Source organism: Heteronotia binoei, chromosome 16, assembly GCF_032191835.1.
Source record: "Heteronotia binoei isolate CCM8104 ecotype False Entrance Well chromosome 16, APGP_CSIRO_Hbin_v1, whole genome shotgun sequence".
NCBI lineage: Eukaryota > Metazoa > Chordata > Lepidosauria > Squamata > Gekkonidae > Heteronotia > Heteronotia binoei.
In genome coordinates this window covers 36,757,336-36,777,637 of record NC_083238.1, presented here as the reverse complement: position 1 = coordinate 36,777,637, position 20,302 = coordinate 36,757,336, and the positions used below count along the sequence as shown (strand labels likewise).

The window sequence follows — 20,302 nt, the reverse complement described above, 5'->3', positions numbered from 1 at the left end:
AACAATTCCATTTTATTGGGCTGTGAATTTTCTTGTTAAATAAATAAATTAATAATAATAATAATAATAATAATAATAATAAACTTTTATTTATACCCCGCCCTCCCCGGCTAGGCAGGCTCAGGGCGGCTAACAAGACATGGTAAGACCATGATACAGATAAACAATAAATAACATAATTAATAATTTAAACAATAAAACCAATAAAACAGTATGACGTTAAAATACAATCAGATGGCATATAGGATGGCTCGGTATTCCTGATCTTATCAGAAGTTCTGTCTTAGAAAGCTAGCTGGAAGAGGGCAGTTTTGCAGGCCCTACGGAACTGGTTAAGATCCCGTAGGGCCCGCACGTCTTCCAGCAATTGATTCCACCAATTGCCTTTGTAGAGAACGCCTGTTCTCTGGTAGCTTTTAATTTAGTTTCTTTTGGCCCAGGGATTTCAAGCAGGTTTTTTGAGCTTGATCGCAGTGCTCTCTGGGGAACATATGGAGAAATACACTGACCAGATAGTCCAGCAAATGGCTTGGATCCACCAGAACATTTCCATGGATGGAAGGATTTCTACCCATGCAGGGGTGGAATTCTAGCAGGAGCTCCTTTACATATTAGGCCATACACTCCTTTTGTAGTCAATCCTCCAATAGTTTACAAAAAAGAACCTTGTAAGCTCTTAGAGGATTGGCTACATCAGGGGTGTGTGGCCTAATATGCAAAGGAGCTCCTGCTAGAATTCCACCCCTGCACCCATGGAACATAATTTTCTCACCTGTTCTCTCCTACGACACATGCCCAAAAAGCCCCCCTCCACCATGCTGCTACTTGAGGAGAGGGGAGCCCTCCCCCCCCCCCCGAGGAGCATTTCAAGGGTCATTTTGGCCAGCAGCAAGAGCTTGCTTGCAAATCCTTCTGCCAGTGGAAATGGTCTGATGGCTCCTAGCCAATACATATTTCTATGCAAAGGACTCAGCTAGTGAGTGCCTAAGTACTATGTGATTCAAAGAAATGTTAAAAAGCTATCCATTCACCAGTTTCATTAGTAAAATAAATGAAAAATATTTTTTTTAAAATCTCATTTTAATTCTTTCCACAGCTCTAAAATCTCCTAAGCCCATTCCAGCAGAGCCAGCTCCAGAAGCTGCTCCTTTGACAACACCAGTGGTTGGAAAGAAAGCAGGTATTGATACATTGGCTCTCTAATGTGTATATTTTACATCTACTAGGGTTCCCAAACCTGGCAACCAGCAGGAGGATTTGGGGTAGGGACATGTTAAAATCATAGAGTATCTAGTGATTTCTAGAGCTATCCACCGTCACTTCCATATTTCCTCTGGATGTGACATCATCACATTGGGGATACGGCAGGCTTTTAAAAAAACCCCAAAACCTCACTGTTGCTTGCAGTGGCAGAAGGAACAGGAGGTCAATCCACTCTAAACAGGGGCTTGGCCGCCAAGGGATGCCAATCCCCTGGTGGGGGCAGGGGATTCCCTGGTTTGGAGGCCCTTCCCCACTTCAGGGTCATCAGAAAGTGGGGGAAGGGAATTGTCTTCTGGGCACTCCATCCTTCATTATTTCCTATGAAAGGAAAACATTTTAAAAGGTGTGCTGTCCCTTTAAATGTGATGGCCAGAACTCCCTTGGAGTTCAATTATGCTTGTCACACCCTTGTTCCTGGCTCTGCCCCCAATGTCTCCTGGCTCCACCCCCAAAGTCCCAGATATTTCTTGAATTGGACTTGGCAACCCTAATACATACATACATACATACATACATACATACATACATACATATGTTATGTGGATAAAATGAAGGAGAGGAGAATGATGCAAGCCACTTCAGAAATGAAATAAATAAATGAATAAATACATTTGCAGACTTTTCAGTTAATAATTCTGTTGTTGTGTTATATCAGAGCCCAAAGGTACACCCAAGGAGGAAGCTGCCAAGGGCAGGAGTCCTATTAAAGGTAAGAAGAAGAAGTCAAAAATTCAAACTGATTATCTGCATGTTGAAATTTGTAATAAGAATAAACCATAATCCTAGTTTTTATGATGTGAGCCACTTAAGGTTTTTATCTTTCAAAATAAATTTGCCGGTCACCTGGCTTTTGGAGTGGCAAAGATTGAGATGATTTTTTCCACTGCAGGCAATGGTGTCCCTATTAAGTGTTCCCCTTCTTGAATTGGTTTTGGGGAGAGCAGGTTAGAAATTGAAATAAATAAATAGAACACTGTTTTTATGAAATCACTTTCTTTCTTTCTTTCTTTCTTTCTTTCTTTCTTTCTTTCTTTCTTTCTTTCTTTCTTTCTTTCTTTCTTTCTTTCTTTCTTTCTTTCTTTTCAAAAATAGCATGTATAAATGGTTCCTGTAACAACATTCAAACTAACTCAAATAACTATTTACAAAGTCATCTAGAAGTAGATCCAGTTATGATACAGTACATTTTTTGGTAAAATATCTTGTTCAGTTAGATATGTCACCACCGGGTACCATAAGTCTATAATCTTTTTTCCATATAACATTGGGGGCATGTCTTTGTTTAGGTAAGCCAACTTGCTGAGAATAAAATAGTCCCAAATCCTGTTTCTCCACATGTTTACAGTCGGAATATTGCGGGAATTCCAGTTGTACGCTAAAAGAGTTTTTCAAATAGTGCAAATTGTACTTTTCAAATCGTGTGTAGACTGACCTTACTTGCTTTAGCTTGCTTGAAAAAAAACCAGAAACACATTTGATACAGAGATTCTTCAAAATCCATTTTGTAATATTCATAATTCTAAAGTCAATACAGTTTCCCTGTCTGTGAACAAATATTACCATGTTATCTAATCAGGGCTTTTTTTGTAGAAAAAGCCCAGCAGTAACTCATTTGCATATTAGGCCACAACCCCTCACACCAAGCCAGGCGGAACTGCGTTCCTGTAAGTTCCTGCTCAAAAAAAGCCTCAAATCTAATTAAGAAGGGCCAAAAGGAGGACATGAAAATGTCCAGTCTTCCCTACCCATATTTACCACCCCATTCAGCACTGAGACTAGCATCCTGTTTGGAATTGTCCTGCAGAATTCAATGGGAATTACTGAGGGCCATCTGTCCTTCTGTGCTCTGACTTGGTTTCTGTTATTTCATTATGGTAGATTGAAACGGAGTAGAGGGAGCAAGGGGTAAGAAGTGTGAGAGATAAGAAGAACATAAGAAGATCCCTGTTGGATCAGACCAATGGTCCATCTAGTCCAGCATCACAGTTTCTCTGGAGGCCCAAATAAACAGGACATTGGACATAAGACATAAATAGGACATAGAGGCCAAGGCTTTCTTTTTATTTCCTTTTAGCACAGGTATTTGGAGGCTTAGTGCATGTGAGTGTGGAAGTTCTCATTAGTTACTGTGGTTAGTAGCCATCGGTTTACCTATCATCCATAAATCTAGTGTTGGGATAATGTTGGGAACTGGCATTTTTATCGGTAAATAGATTAAATTGATCAATTAGTTGGCTAATTGATCATGTGCACAGAAAGATTTACATGGATCCTCCACTTTGTACAACTATTTATTTATTTATTTAGTAAGTAAGTAAGTAAAATTTTATTTATATCCCGCCCTCCCCCGCCAAGCAGGCTCAGGGTGGCTAACAACAGCAAAATAACAATACATTTAACAAAACATTAAATTAACCCCAAACCGATTAATACATTAATTAAACAGTTACTAAGTCTAAAAACATTAAGTTAGGCCTGGCAGTACCGTTATTGATCGACGCTATGCCTGTCAATTTATGTAATGATGGCGGATCTCCAGACTGGACCATTTTGATGTTTCTTTGTGGACTTGGTCAGCCGTTCATGAATGCCTGTTTGAAAAGGGTGGTCTTGCAGGCCCTGCGGAACTGATCAAGGTTCCGCAGGGCCCGCACCTCCTCTGGGAGTTGATTCCACAAGCATGGGGCCGCGGTAGAGAAGGCCCGTGCATAGGTAGTCCGAAGTTTAACTTCTTTTGATATTTATTTATGCCGATGACTGTCATATGGATAGCTGAGTGCCCTGCTCCTGATCCTGCTTAATGTCCTCTTCAGCAGTATAAATGCCAAAAAAAAAGTATTCCTGCAATTATCAGTTTTATTCATTTACATATCTGACTTGCAGCCAAAAAGACACCTTCGCCAGCAGATGCAGAAAGGAGGAAATTGCGCCCAGGCAGTGGGGGTGAAAAACCACCTGATGAGCCTGCTTTCACCTACCAACTTAAAGCTGTACCACTCAAGTTCGTTAAAGAAATTAAGGACATAGTGCTGACAGAAGCCGAATCCATTGGCTCTTCCGCCATCTTTGAGTGCCTTATTTCTCCATCCACTGCCATTACCACTTGGATGAAAGATGGCAGCAACATCCGTGAGAGTCCCAAGCATAAGTTCCTGTCTGATGGCAAAGACAGGAAGCTCCACATTATTGATGTGCAGCTTTCTGATGCGGGCGAGTACACTTGCGTGTTGAAGCTGGGAAACAAAGAAAAGACCTCGACAGCGAAACTGGTTGTGGAAGGTATTCCATGGCTCCTCCAAATATATTCTGATCAATCTCTTTTATATATAAAACAAGAGCAACTAACAAGTGCCCATCAATTATAACTTAAACACATGTGGATAATTTTTATTTATAATGGATACAATATGTACATCCCAGAAATTTATCTGAACCCATTAAATTACCTTAATCTTATTAGTGATCTGTCATCAGTACTCTCTATTCTGACTGATAGTAGCTCTTCAGGGCCTCAAGTAAAGGTCCTTTTAATTGCCTGGTATCCAATCCTTTTAAGGGAGATGCCTTATTGAACCCTCTATATAAGTATATAAGAGCCCTGTGGTGCAGAGTGGTAAGCTGCAGTACCGGCCCAAGGCTGACTCAGCCTTCCATCCTTCCAAGGTCAGTAAAATGAATACCCAGGTTGCTGGGGGGAAAGTGTAGCTGACTGGGGAAGGCAATGGCAAAGTCTGCCAAGAAAACATCATGATGTGACATCACTCCACGGGTTGGTAACAACTCAGTGCTTGCACAGGGGATTATTTTTATATATATATAAGTATATGCCCAGAAAGCTGTGGCCTAGAACAGTCATTATGTAAGAAAATCAGCTCCATCCAATGAAATGAATGGGACCCTTCTCATGCTCAAGAGAGCTGTGTCCATATACACACACAAAGAGACATATACGCAAAAGGTTTGCTTAAATTTCTTTGCCTCACTCCCACATGAATGAGGTAATAGTTAAAGAATGCTTCTACTTTTTTCTCTCTCTTTCGACAGAACTACCAGTGCGCTTTGTGAAGACTCTGGAAGAGGAAGTGACTGTGATTAAAGGGCAGCCATTTTATCTAAGCTGTGAGCTGAACAAAGAAAGAGATGTGGTCTGGAGAAAGGACGGGAAGATTGTGAAAGACACACCTGGAAAGATTATCTTGAGTATTATCGGTTTGCAGCGCTCTGTCACTATTATGGACGCTGATGACAAAGATTCTGGAACGTACACTGTGACTGTTGAAAATACTACCCTGAGCTGCCAGTCTTGTGTACAAGTTATTGGTAAGTTAAATCCTTCTTGAAATCTCTAATGCTTTTCCTTGAGAGTATGATAAAATTAAAAAAATCAGTGGGTGCTATGGAGCAGCCACGGAAATTGACCACACCCTATTTCCGCAAATGAAACCATGAGGGGTGGGATGAGCCTATTCAGGCTCAGTACGGGAGATCTAGCCAATCTGGAGGGTGACTTGCTGGCCAGATAAGGCAGCAGACACCATCCCCAGATCAGTCTTTTCTGGTGCGAGGTTTCCACCCGCCCATCCTCTTGGTAAGACCATGTGATATTAGCTAGTCGGCAGTGATGGGGCTGAGCAGGAATTTTTTGGGCCTCACTCAGATTGGCCATAGAGGGGGCCTTTTTTTCTCCTGCTCCACATGGTCAGAGGGGGTGAGGCATAAATAGGCCTGGTGTCACTGGTTAGGCCCTGACTGGGAAGGCAGGAAAAGCATGGGTTAAAAGTATTTTGAACTGGCAAGCACCCTGAGATATCAGCGATGGGAGGGGGGGTCCTCAATTGGGCTACCTAGAGGCTTGGCAGTCTGGGTGGCTTGGTTGGGGGCCTCTTCAGGGTTGGGGGAGCATACAACTGGCCCTAAGGCTTCGCAGTTGTGGGCCAAGGGTATGTGCTCCCATCCCCTCTACACACTGGTGTGCAGTCTGTGACGGGTAGAGTCTGGAAGTTTACGGACTTGGCCCTGAGCCGGGGTGGATTTGCCCTGTTAGGAAGCTTGCTTGCAAGCTCAAAGCAACCCATGCTTTATGATGTATGTAATGGTGCAGATCAGCTTTTGTGTAGATAAAGTTCCCATTTAACCCATAACTTGTATTGTATTTCATTTGAGGGTTGGGTGGGCAAAAAGAAATGAGTAAGGTGCCAGGGGTTGCAGTTTGTTGATGCAAAACTCTGCCAGACAATAGTAAATCTGAGGCATTCCCCCCATCTCAACATGATAGGTTTCTTCAACATATTTTGGGGAGCTCAGTTTTCATTTAAACTGATTGTGCTGAAGTCATTTGAAAGCAATCTAACCGCGAAGAATTTTTACCAGCATTGGAGTTTTCATTTGGAATCCTCTTGATTTGTAAATTGGGTAGCTGCTTAGTGAATGATTCAAAAGCCACATATTCTGCTGTGTCTCCCATAACCTTATTATATAAATGCATAATTAGTAAAACACTCTTTATGAAAGCACAAAAGACTACTACTCATATTCTCTTGACAGAACAGGCCACCTTTTGATCACATTGCTAACCATCAGTATTCTTTCATGATTACATTGAAATCTTATCTGATGGTGATACACTTAGTAATATATAGGGGGAAGTTGCTATTATGCATTGTAAATGGCTTCTGCGGCCATTCTGTCAGGTGGTATCAGTTCCATGCAGTCAGAAATCAGAGATTGGGTATTGTATTTTGTAGAATCCATTTTTCCTCTCACAGCAACAGGATTTTCCAAACACCTTCTGGTGGAATCCATCTGTGATTAGCAAATGTTTTCTAATTTAGCAGACCTAATTTTTCAGGCTTGCTAAATTAGAAGGGTTGGTTAGGTCCAACCCTTCCACAAGCTAATTAGTGAGATATTTTTGCAGGCTTCCTCTCTCACTGCAGCCCCCTTTCTCCCTCTCTAAAGCCAGTGTGGCTTGTCGTACAAAGCAGCTGCAGCCAAAAGAGGAAAGAACAATAAATAAGGCAAAAGTTCATGCAGTCTTCGAATTCCCCTCTTTTTTGCTGTGACCTGTTTTATTTTCTTTCTTTATTTATTTTAGTATATTTTTATTCCGCCCATTCCCCATAGGGCTCAGGGCGGAGTACAACATATGATAAAACAATAAAATACAATAAAAATATTTTATAAACAGACAACTCACCAGCACTCTTTACCATATCATCACCGTCTCACATCATGATATCTCATAGAGATGGCCAATATTATTCCATTTTATAGCACAGGTGACAGTGCCGATAGGGGAGGCCAACCAGATCAAGAAATAGACGCCTGCAGCCTCAACTAAAAGCCTGGCGGAACAGCTCCGTTTTACAGGCCCTATGGAAGTCTAATAAGTCAGGTAGGGCCCGGATCTCTGTAGGGATTCCATCACGTCGGGGCCAGGACTGAAAAAGCCCTGGCCCTAGTTGAAGCAAGGCAGGCGTCTCTTGGGCTAGAGCAAGAGACGTTGGGAGGCCGAACGTAACAACCTCTTGGCCATATATGGAAGGAGACGGTCCTGCAGGTTTGTTGGTCCTACCTATATACTATACTATGGAAGCATCTCATGAAATATTAAGGGAAACAATACAGGACACTGTAGACCTTTATGCGTAATGTTCAAAATCTAATGTTTATTGTTTTTTCCCATGCAGAAATGATAAAGGATTGGCTAGTGAAACCTATCAGAGACCAGCATGTCAAGCCAAAGGGGACAGCTGTCTTCCACTGTGACATTGTCAAGGACACACCAAATATTAAATGGTACAAAGGTGATGAGGAGCTCCCACTTGAACCCACAGAGAAAACGGAAATCACAAAAGATGGACCTCATCTGTATCTCAAAATCAAGAATGCCTTACCTGAAGATATTGGGGAGTATGCTGTGGAGGTTGAAGGTCGTAGATATCCAGCTAAACTAACACTTGGTGGTAAGTATGTTGTTATCTCAATACAGTGCACTGGCAAATTATAAGAATAACGAACTGTGCAGAATTGTTTATATTTTTCATGGATTTGCATATATGTTATCCTTACCTGGCAGGGGAGACACCATGATCAAGAAGGTGGTTTTCCCAGGGTGAGGCTCGCCCATTGCACTGCGGGCGTGCTGACCCCTGCGACTTCCCCAAATGCAAAGGCCAACGCCATGCTGGGAATTATTAGGAAGGGAATTGAAAACAAATCAGCCAGTATCATAATGCCCCTGTATAAATCGATGGTGCGGTCTCATTTGGAGTACTGTTTGCAGTTCTGGTCGCCGCACCTCAAAAAGGATATTATAGCATTGGAGAAAGTCCAGAGAAGGGCAACTAGAATGATTAAAGGGCTGGAGCACTTTCCCTATGAAGAAAGGTTGAAACGCTTGGGGCTCTTTAGCTTGGAGAAACGTCGACTGCGGGGTGACATGATAGAGGTTTACAAGATAATGCATGGGATGGAAAAAGTAGAGAAAGAAGTACTTTTCTCCCTTTCTCACAATACAAGAACTCGTGGGCATTCGATGAAATTGCTGAGCAGACAGGTTAAAACGGATAAAAGGAAGTACTTCTTCACCCAAAGGGTGATTAACATGTGGAATTCACTGCCACAGGAGGTGGTGGCGGCCATAAGTATAGCCACCTTCAAGAGGGGTTTAGATAAAAATATGGCGCACAGGTCCATCAGTGGCTATTAGCCACAGTGTGTGTGTATATATAACATTTTTTGCCACTGTGTGACACAGAGTGTTGGACTGGATGGGCCGTTGGCCTGATCCAACATGGCTTCTCTTATGTTCTTATGTTCTTAATTTTGTTTATTCCTCAATGCCAGAACGTGAAATTGACATTCTTAAACCCTTGGAAAACGTTACTGTTTATGAGAAAGAAACGGCAAACTTTGACACTGAGATTTCTGAAGATGATGTCCCTGGAGAATGGAAATTGAAAGGAGAAGTACTCAGACCTTCACCAGTAAGCATCTGCAGATAAAAAGAAATCATTAATTTAAATTTAGAATATGTGGAAGTCAATAACAGCTCTGTGTTCTACTTTTAAACAGGGTATAAAACTGTTACGATTTATGAATGATTAGTGCAGTTCTTCAATAGTGCCATAAAGCTACAGTACTGCAGTCAAACTCTCTGCTCACGAGCTGAGTTCAATCCCAACAGAAGCTGGGTGTTCAGGTAGCCGGCTCAAGGTTGACTCATCCTTCCATCCTTCCGAGGTTGATAAAATGAATACCCAGCTGGCTGGGGGGAAAGTGTAGATGACTGGGGAAGGCAATGGCAAACCACCCTGTAAAAAGTCTGCCGTGAAAACGTTGTGAAAGCAACGTCACCCCAGAGTCGGAAATGACTGGTGCTTGCACAGGGGACTACCTTTACCTTTTCAAACAGAATTAGAGACCTGGATAACCTAGACTAACTCAATCTTGTCAGATCCCAGAAGCTAAGCAGGGACAGCCCTAGCTAATATTTGGATGGGAGATGTCCGAGGAATATCAGGGTTATGATGCAAAGGCAGGCAGTGGCAAACCATCGCTTAACTTCTCTTGCCCACCAAGGTCGGAATAACGAGTCGGACACAATGCATTGGATTAAAATTGGGCCACTTTATTAACTTACAACATGAACAGCAAGGGAACCCCACCAGCGGCCTGGCCAGGGCTAGGGGTCACCGCGACCGCTCCCCTGCCATTAACGGGCGAGGACCCAGCCCCCCTTCCGGAGCTGAGCTGCTCAGCTCCCTCCAGGCAGGCCCAGCAGGGAGGCCCGCACCAGAGGGCCCAAACCCAGACGCACGTCTCGGCGGAAAGGCACCCTCTAGCCGAGCCTCCTGGACAGTCTGCATTCTCCAACCCGGGTCTCCAAACCCCAAGGCCGATCATGCCAGACCCCAAAATTTCCCCCAAAGTGGGGGATGCTTCACAGTCCTCCCCTAGCCGCATAGTGTCCTAAACCCCTAAAACCTGCCAACTAAAGTGACCACCTATTTAAAGGCACCATCCCAGAGCCAATTCCACAATCCACTGCACTGCTATGCAGGGTAGGCGAAAAACACACCCCAGCACCAGCCAATCAGCTGGGGCGTAAAAAATTCCTACCCGGCTCCCCGAATGAGGCAACCAGCAATGCCCACATAGCAGACAGGGCGGGTGGGAGGGCCGATCGTCGCAGGACTGAAGAGAGGGACGGGGAGCCAGCCGTTGAAGCGGCTAAACCCCGCCCCCTTGTAAAGCGCGCCCAAACAGCGCGCGGACCAACTCTCCCGCCCTGGAGGGCAAAAGGATCTAAGCAGCCTAGCAGCTACGCTGCAGGCTGCAAGATTACAATTGCCCACCAAGGTCGGAATAACGAGTCGGACACAATGCATTGGATTAAAATTGGGCCACTTTATTAACTTACAACATGAACAGCAAGGGAACCCCACCAGCGGCCTGGCCAGGGCTAGGGGTCACCGCGACCGCTCCCCTGCCATTAACGGGCGAGGACCCAGCCCCCCTTCCGGAGCTGAGCTGCTCAGCTCCCTCCAGGCAGGCCCAGCAGGGAGGCCCGCACCAGAGGGCCCAAACCCAGACGCACGTCTCGGCGGAAAGGCACCCTCTAGCCGAGCCTCCTGGACAGTCTGCATTCTCCAACCCGGGTCTCCAAACCCCAAGGCCGATCATGCCAGACCCCAAAATTTCCCCCAAAGTGGGGGATGCTTCACAGTCCTCCCCTAGCCGCATAGTGTCCTAAACCCCTAAAACCTGCCACTAATAAGGCCAAGTCTCTACTTAGGGCTTAGTACCCACCGGGAGGCCCAAAGCCACCCGCAACCCTTGCTGCAAATCTCTCAGAAAAAGCACGTTACCCTTTTCCGAGAGATGCACCCCATCCCCTCTGTAGAGGTCAGGACATCTCGCTGAAATATCCGGATGGGGTAAATAGTGGCCCAAACCCTTTTCGAGTAATTTTTTAATTTCTTTATTGGCTTTATACCTAGCTCTTTCTAAGGCTGCAGGGTCCACAGCATGACGCCACACTTGGCGGGGCAGCATGGCTGACCAAACTATCGTGGTCTCCGGCCATCGCTCCCTAATGCGCTGGAAGTCATCCCGGGCTTGCCACACCAAGGCCTTACCCTTCAATAACCCCAGATCATTACCTCCCAGGTGAACCATTAAGACCTGAGGAGGAGGACCCGCTCTATCTTTGAATAACAACGGCAGCAAGCCTGGCCACTGGAGGCCCCGGCGCCCCTGCCATTCGATAAACGCATGCTGGCTGAGTCCCAGCTGAGAGCCGACCGCAGTTCTCCGTGCTTGAAGACCAGCCCAAAAGACGTAGCTATGGCCGCAGATGAGAACTCGGCACCGGCTCCTCTGGCCAGGAACAGCAGCATCTAAAAAGAGAAAAACCGTTAAACACAAACGGAACCAACTTATGCACACAATCCAATGCACTCATTGCCCGCAAAAGGGGCGGATGTATGCCTTATAGGCAGATGAACGCCAACGCCCCAGCCTCTGAATAGAGGTGGAAGGCAACCCCATAGCAGCCGCTGTGGAGGCCGCCCCAATTCTAAAGGAGTGGGTACCAAACCGCACCCCCGATAACCCTAACTCACCCAGCGCCCTAGACGTAACCGCCCAGAACTGGTGCTTCGTTAATGGCTTACCATCCATGTGTATAAACAAAAATCCGTCCTTGGGCCCGCGCACTGCCAAATAAGCAGCCAACGCATTAACTGGACACAACTCGAGCTCCGAACAACTACCCAGCTCAAGCACAGTGCCCCTCTGCAACTGATCCGTCTTCGAGCGACGGACAGTAACAACCGCCTTAGGCCCCAACAACCTCAGGTCCCTCAGCTGCAAAGCCCTACCAGAAACATCGTTTCTAGACTGAGCAACCAGCTCACTCACTCTAAGCGCCCCAAAAAAGGCCAACAAGGACGCGGCATGAAATAAACATGCCTCAAAAGGCGAGGCACACACCACGCCCCATACCCTCTTCAACCCCTGTAGAATCGAGGGAGACACCGGATTCCGCGTATCAGCCCTGGGTCCGGCTTCTCTAGCCCACCCCTCCAGCATCTTTCGAAGACGAAAATCTGCTGTATCTTCCCTATAACCAAGTGCCTTACTTGCAAAAGCCAATGCAGAAAGGCACCCCCTAATAGATCGCACGGCCAACCCCTTACCTCGCAAAGACACACAGTAATGGAGCAATTCCTCCACCGGGAGGGGCCAAACCCTGCGATACCCTACCTCAGCCCGAAAGTCTTCAAACTGCCGCACGGCCCGCTCATAAGACTTCCGAGTGCTGGGCGCAATGGCTAGGCCTATCGCTCTGCAGGCTTCGGCTCTCCAATCTGCCATAGCTCCTGGGGCATTGGCACCGGTTCCCCGTCTGCCTCCGGGGCCAGCTGACGAAACCTCTCCATCTGTTTACGAGATAGAGCATCAGCCACCCCGTTGCTCACCCCAGGAACATGCCTGGCTAAAAACAATATATTAAGCCGCAAGCAGCGCAGAGTGAAGGCCCTCACCAACCTCATTACCCTCCGCGATTTGGATGAAAGGGAATTAATGACGTGGACTACTGCCATGTTATCACACCAGAAATGAACAGTGTGATTGGCCATATCCTTCCCCCACAGCCAAACCGCAACTAAAATGGGAAAAAACTCGAGAAACGTAAGATCTCGGTTCACCCCTACCTGCGTCCAGGAATCAGGCCAAACATCCGCGCACCAATGTCCGCGAAAATAAACACCAAAGCCTAAAGATCCTGCAGCATCAGACATGACCTGTAGTTCGGCCTCAAGCATCAAGTCGTCCCTCCAAAAGGAGACCCCGTTAAACGACTCCAAAAATTCCAGCCAAACCCTCAAATCATCCCTCATGCTGCAGGTAACCCTAGTTCTATGCTGGGGCAAGCGTAACCCTGCCATAGCATCACACAGTCTTCTAAGGAAAGCCCTTCCAGGAGCAACCACTTTGCAAGCAAAGTTGAGGTGCCCCACCAACTGCTGCAATTCCAGCAGAGTGACCTTCCTCCTATGAAGAAATGCATTAATTCTGTCCCTCAACTCACCCAATTTCTGCAAAGGCACCCTAGACAACTGATCAATCGTGTCAATCTCAATCCCCAGGAAGGTCAACCTCTGGGTTGGGCCTTCCGTTTTTTCCGGTGCTAAGGGTACCCCAAGTTCAGTAGTGAGCTCGGCAAAACCAGCCAGCAGCTGGCCACACTGCCCTGTCCCTACGGGCCCCACAAACAGGTAGTCGTCCAAATAATGAACAACGTCCTGCAACCCCACTTTCTTTCGCACAGCCCATTCTAAAAACGTGCTAAAACGCTCGAAAGCGGAACATGACACAGAGCAGCCCATTGGCAATGCTCTATCCATGTAGAAATGGCCCTCAAAAGAAAAACCTAAGAGATCAAAGTCACCGGGGTGGACGGGCAAAAGGCGGAACGCAGACTTAATATCGCATTTTGCCAACTCAGCCCCCACCCCGCAATGCCTCACCACGGCGATAGCCTGGTCGAAGCTGGTGTACCTGACAGAGCATAAATGCTCTGGGATCCCATCATTCACTGACTGCCCCCTAGGAAAAGACAAATGGTGAATCAAACGAAATTCACCAGGCGTCTTTTTGGGCACCACACCTAACGGCGAGACCCTCAAATTAGGAACTGGAGGCTGTGAAAAAGGACCAAGGATCCTTCCCTCTGCCAACTCCTTAGCGATCTTGTCTCTAACGACCTGTTCCAAACCTTTAACAGACTTAAGATTCCTAGACATAAACGCAACTCGAGGCCCCTGAAAAGGGATCCTAAACCCAAACTTAAAACCCTCTAACAGGTACAAAGCGTCCGCCCTCCTAGGATACTTAGCTAGCCATCGCTTAAGCGGTCCCACCCTTATCGGGCTGGGGCCCTTTCTTGGCTGGAAAAGCTCCTCCGCCCCCGCCAGGCTTCTTTTGATTCCTGCGCCCCCGGGCTCTGGGGCAGCTGTCAAAGGCGTGGGATCCACCACACAAGGGGCAGGCGTGCTTGAACTGGCACGCCTTCCTATTACACACCCCCAGGGATCCAAAGTCCCAGCAGAGCAAGCGGGGTTGAACCGCCTGCCCCGCTGTACCGCGGGGAGAGCTCGACGAAGTGGATGAGGACGCCCTACTCACTAAGTGACCACTATCTGATCGGTCACCCAGGTTAGGCCTAGCCGGAGACATAACCTGCAGCCAAAGCTGCTGGTGAATCCGATCCCACTGGATGGACGGATATAGGGCAGCCCGCATTCTGAATTCCTGGTCATACTGTAACCAGGCTGATCCACTAAAGGCAGTATAGCCTTTATAAATAATGTCCAAATATTGGAACAATGATGCCGCCCGCCACGGCTGCGCCCTGGCAATTACCCCAGCATAAATGCAGAACCCAGGCAACCAATTAGCCCATGTTCTGTCAACCTTTCTCTTCCGCAGCTTCTCCTTTTCCTTTTCATCTAATTCCTCCTTGTCTTTCTTTTCCATTTCTCGATAAAGAAGGGAAAATATGTCCACATACTCTCCCTTCAAAATCTTTTCCCTTGTAGCAGGAAGCAAATGGTCCCCGAGAGGCAAAGCAACTTCACCAAAAGGCAAGTCTGTAAAAGGCACCATCCCATACTGCGATGGTGCGCCCAAAATGGGACCAGACCAACTCAGCTGCCCTGTACCCTGATGAACACAAGGTGTGCCCTGCCCCCCTGGCCAAGCCCAATTCTGCACCAGCCCAGCCCCAGCAGGAGTAGGCACACCTAATCCTATCCCTGAGGTGCCAAGCCCGGCTACTGTGGCAGGTCCCCATGTTCCCCATGGCCACACCTGCCCAGACCCAACTTGCAAACCATCACTGGACCTACCTCCAAGTCCAGCCGGCACCACCGGCAAACCGATGCCCGACGTCTGCGCCTCCTCCACCGCACCTGCATCAGGGCCACTGGAACCAGCATCCTTGCCGGGCAGGACTCCACCAGACCTGCCCTCAAGAATGGACAACCTGGTGAGAATGTTAGCCTGCCTTGCCTTTTTGGATTGCCTAACCTCGCCCCCTTTACTCAAGGAAGGAACCCCCGCCGCCTGTTCCAAGGCCTGCAGCCTACTTAAAATACTATAATCCACCATCCCTTCACCCTCCTCATCCGAAGAGGATGACGGAGGTGGTGGCCTCCTGGCAGGAGCTTTAGATGGTCTGGGTGCAGGCCTCTTGCCCTTAGACTTGCCTGAACCTTTACCCCCAGACATTTTATCCACCTGCTTTATAAAAGGGGGACCTAAAATGGCCGCTCAATCTGCCCGGCAACAGCCCCAACTACCAGCACCACAAAATGGCCGCCCAACTGTCTTTTGCCCCTCTCTCAAGGAACCCACAAAATGGCCGTCCAAACTGCCTAGCAACAGCCCCGGCTACCACAACCCAATGCTACTCCACTGTAACCAAGGGTGGTGCGGGGTTTTTTAACTGACTCCACCCCCGTGAAGACCAATGCAACCTAAAGTCCCCCACCTGGCCCAAGCTTCCGCCAGGATCCAACTCCAAATTTGAGTAGCTCAAACTGCAGTACTGCAGCTTTAACACTCTGGGCCCCCAAGCTCGTGTAGCATATAATTACCAAACACAAAATGAAGTAGAAAGGGAGCAACTCAGCTAACCCAGATAGACACCCACAACTCCACCAGGCTGGCTAATCCCAACACAAAATGAAGTAGAAAGGGAGCAACTCAGCTAACCCAGATAGACACCCACAACTCCACCAGGCTGGCTAATCCCAATGCTAACCAGAGCCAACCCCTGCTAAGCTCCTGCGATCTAAGGGAACCCAGCTATTCCGTGCCACCCCTTCAGGGCCCGTAAACCAAAAAGCCCCCAGAGCAACTCAGCCTGCCGCCGCCGCTCCGATCCACGACTCAGACGCCGCCACGCCTCCCGAGGAGCACCAAGCCGATCCGCTCTCTCCCGACAGCAGCCGACTCGATCTCCCCCAAATCAGCCGCCGCCGCGCCTCAGAAGGCACTCCCGAAGCCGCCTACACGACCACCGACGAAAACGGCCTCCAGCCCTGCTCCGATCGTCGCAGGACTGAAGAGAGGGACGGGGAGCCAGCCGTTGAAGCGGCTAAACCCCGCCCCCTTGTAAAGCGCGCCCAAACAGCGCGCGGACCAACTCTCCCGCCCTGGAGGGCAAAAGGATCTAAGCAGCCTAGCAGCTACGCTGCAGGCTGCAAGATTACAATTACCTTGAAAATCCTACAGGGTCTCTATAAGTCAGCTGTGACTTGACAACAACAAAAATCAACACGTCCATTAAAGTCAGTGGGTTTAGAAGAGTACGTGACTTAGGATAGCCCTGTATAAAGCTCGTTTTTATTGGAAAACTGAAATAGGCAATTGTATTTCCAGACACAAGAGCTCAGGGGGAGATCATCTGTTTTGTATGTAGGAGGCACCAGGGTCAATGCCTGGCAGCTCTGCTTAGGTAGGCATCTTTGCTGTCAGGTAGCATGAAATAGCTGTTCCTGAGACTTGGAGAACAGTCAGAATACACAATATTGACCTTGATAGACCAGTGGTCCAATTTCTCTATAAGGCAACCTCACAATTTAAGATGCAGGTTCCTTTACCCCTAAAGACTTAAATGGTATGAGCCCAGGGGATGCTTACTCCCGTATCTGCCTGCCTCACCGACTGCTTTTTTTAAGGCTTACTGCTGCTTTGAAATTGCTTTTAGTGTTGTTTTTATTTTACTACTTTTATTATTGTTACTCTGATTTTTAAAAAATATTGTCCACACCTCAGCCATTTTTGGGAAGAGGTGACAATAAATATATAAAACCATGTGCAGGTAGTATCTCAGAAATCGTATTACATGTGACCCCAGTATCCTAATTTGTGCTGGGAAGACTGTGGTAGTGTTGGTTCCTTCTCATAACTGTTGGTGGCATTGCCCCAAATACTACAATTCTGAGGGAAAGTATTGATTCAGATACAAAACATCGCAGGATATAAGATCCCATTAATAATGTTTACCAGGGCTTTTTTTCTGGAAAAAGAGATGCCAGAACTCTAAAGGTGTAAATGAAGGAGAAATACACAGGTGACCCTCATGAACTTTTAAAACATTTTTTGAGAATTTTGTTTTCACTAGGTGGTTCCAGAACTCCATCCCGCCGCATTCCCCCAGAGAAAAAGCCCTGATGTCTACAATACCTAAAATAACCCATCTCATTTCCATGTTCTTGCTTGGTATGGAACTTCTAATTGCAGTATTTTGGAAGGCAATAATCAAAAAGTGGTTTATTAAGATCTGAGAACTCTGGATTATGGACAAAATTTCTTCACAGTTCAGAATTACTGGTGGTCCCACTTATTCAGCTAGCTTCACAAAAAGGAGACTACCTTTCTGGAATTCATTGTAAAACCTACACAAAATCTGCACGAAACTTTTGAAATACAGTTCCATTCTGGTTCAAAATCAATACAATGTTAATACAAACTTGCTGAGCTAACTATGCCCAGCTATGGAACACCACCTTGTTGTTATTACTTGCTCATTGTTTACTGCAGGAATATTGTTCTATTTGTGGTTTTGTACATTGTAAAGTTATTGTTTTTAAGTCAATAAAATAAAAGAAAGGAAATGTCCCCTGTGCAAGCACCAGTTCTTTCACAACGTTTTCACAGTGGACTTTTTACGGGGTGGTTTGCCATTGGTTTCCCCAGTCATCTACACTCCCCCCCCCCCCCAGCAAGCTGGGTACTCATTTTACCGACCTTGGAAGGATGGAAGGCTGAGTCAACCTCGAGCCGGAGACTTGAGAACCCAGCTACCTCTGGGGATCGAACTCAGGTCGTGAGCAGAACTTAGGACTGCAGTACTGCATCTTTAACACTCTGCACCACAGGGCTCATAAATAAAGAAAAGGAACATCTTAATTTTAAGGGGCCTTTTCTATCACATTTTTGTTATGATTTTTTTTAAAAAGATAAAGGAAATGCAGCATGTGGTGATTAGAATACAGTTGTCTTCAGGCCTCGGATTCAGTGGGAGCTCACAGGAGCACAGCTCCTGAACCTTTCTGAGAGTTCCGCCTCCTTGTCCATTGAATAGTAGGTGCAGCTGCATAACAATCCCTGGATGAGCTGCACCACCTATTTTTCTACAAAATGACCCCTGGTTGTCTTTAACACAAAAAATACTTTTTTCCAGACCTGTGAAATCAGAGCCGAAGAAGGAAAACGCTTCTTAACCTTACACAAAGTCAAGTTAGATCAAGCTGGAGAAGTCCTCTTCCAGGCACTTAATGCAGTTACTGCTGCTATCCTGACAGTGAAAGGTAGAGTGCTTTACTAAAAACATACATCATTTTATCTCAGGCCTTACTTCCATTGTGCACTAGAAAAATAATTCATTCCCTCTATTTGCAGAAATCGAGCTTGACTTTGCTGTACCTTTGAAAGATGTAACTGTGCCAGAGAAGCGGCAGGCAAGATTTGAATGCGTGCTTACCAGGGAAGCCAACGTAATATGGAAAAAGGGCACTGACATACTCAAAATTGGAGACAAATTTGACATCATTGTGGATGGACTGAAACATATTCTAGTCATCAATGACTCACAATTTGATGATGAAGGAGAGTACACTGCAGAAGTGGAAGGAAAGAAGACCACAGCAAACCTGTTTGTGGAAGGCAAGTTCCACTCTGCATCGAACAGCTGTGGGAGAAGGGCTGTGGTTCAGAGGTAGAAGGTCTCAGGATCAGTTCCCGGCATCTCCAGAAAAGAATCAGGTGGTAGATAATGTGAAAGACCTCAGCCTGAGATCCTGATTCCTAGAAAGCCACTGCCAATCTTAGACAGTAATGATGGTCTGATTCAGTATTATGGACTGATGGACCATTCAGTTGATGGTCTAATAATCTTATTCAGTATAAGGCAGCTTTATGTAAGTTATGTATGGAAAAGTTACAAGAAGCATCAATCATATAAAACGATGGTTGGCCATGGAATTTGTAGCCCTCATTGTCCTTTACTGTATTTTAGGTGTCAGGCTAAAATTCATCTCACCACTCAAAGACCAGACAGTAAAGGAAGGAGAAACAGCTCGTTTTGAATTTGAACTTTCTCATGAAGATATGCCAGTGATCTGGTACAAAAATGACAAGAAACTCCATACGAGCAGAACTGTTCATATGACTGCAGAAGGCAAAATCCACAAATTGGAAATTGAAGAAGTGACGCTTGATGACATATCTGAAATCAAAGCAGAAGTTAAGACCTTGCACACCAAAGCAAATCTCACAGTTTTAGGTAATATTTTGCCATCTATTGCTACCCATTTTGTCACTATGAAGTCTTTGAATCTTTATGTGTTTTATCTTTACGTGTTTTAATCTTTGTGTTTGTGTGTTCAGTGTTGTTACTACTAACCTCTTCAAAAAATTAACTACCTCATACCAAACCCATATCTTATAGAGGCCGATCCATATTTCACTGTAAAATTGCAAAACTATACAGCTACTGAGAAAGATGATGTCATTCTGGAGTGTGAACTTAGCAAAGATGTGCCGGTGAAATGGTACAAAGATGGTGAGGAACTTGTAGCTTCCAAGAAAATCTCTATAAAGACAGAAGGCAAGCGTCGCATATTAAAAATTAAAAAGGCGTCTGATGCTGACAAGGGTAATTATTTATGCGACTGTGGAACTGACAAGACAAATGCTGATCTTAACATTGAGGGTAAGTGATGGTCCTCTCACAACACAAAACCTCTTGGGAAACTTACACATATTGATCACGGCAGGAGGTCTGATGTGTACATATATATTTGTTTTCAGCTCGACTAATAAAAATAGAACGACCTCTGTATGGCGTAGAAGTATTTGTAGGTGAAACAGCCCGATTTGAGGTTGAAATCTCTGAACCCGAAGTTCATGCAATTTGGAAGTTAAAGGGAGAAACTTTAGCAGCTTCACCTGTAAGTCC

General features: G+C 46.1%; 1 protein-coding gene and 1 pseudogene across 1 annotated transcript in view; both read left to right on the top strand.

Annotated features, from left to right (window-relative positions):
• Positions 1-20,302, top strand: part of TTN (titin) — a 356,828-nt gene that overhangs the window by 205,611 nt on the left and 130,915 nt on the right. Inside the window, exons 134-144 of the mRNA XM_060257371.1 lie at positions 1,097-1,180; positions 1,919-1,972; positions 4,147-4,542; positions 5,308-5,583; positions 7,953-8,228; positions 9,112-9,251; positions 18,527-18,653; positions 18,745-19,008; positions 19,361-19,627; positions 19,793-20,056; positions 20,155-20,294. Of these exons, the coding sequence (XP_060113354.1) occupies positions 1,097-1,180; positions 1,919-1,972; positions 4,147-4,542; positions 5,308-5,583; positions 7,953-8,228; positions 9,112-9,251; positions 18,527-18,653; positions 18,745-19,008; positions 19,361-19,627; positions 19,793-20,056; positions 20,155-20,294 (2,288 nt within the window). The remainder of the gene's footprint in view (positions 1-1,096; positions 1,181-1,918; positions 1,973-4,146; positions 4,543-5,307; positions 5,584-7,952; positions 8,229-9,111; positions 9,252-18,526; positions 18,654-18,744; positions 19,009-19,360; positions 19,628-19,792; positions 20,057-20,154; positions 20,295-20,302) is intronic.
• On the top strand, positions 8,327-8,450 carry LOC132585522 (U1 spliceosomal RNA; annotated as a pseudogene).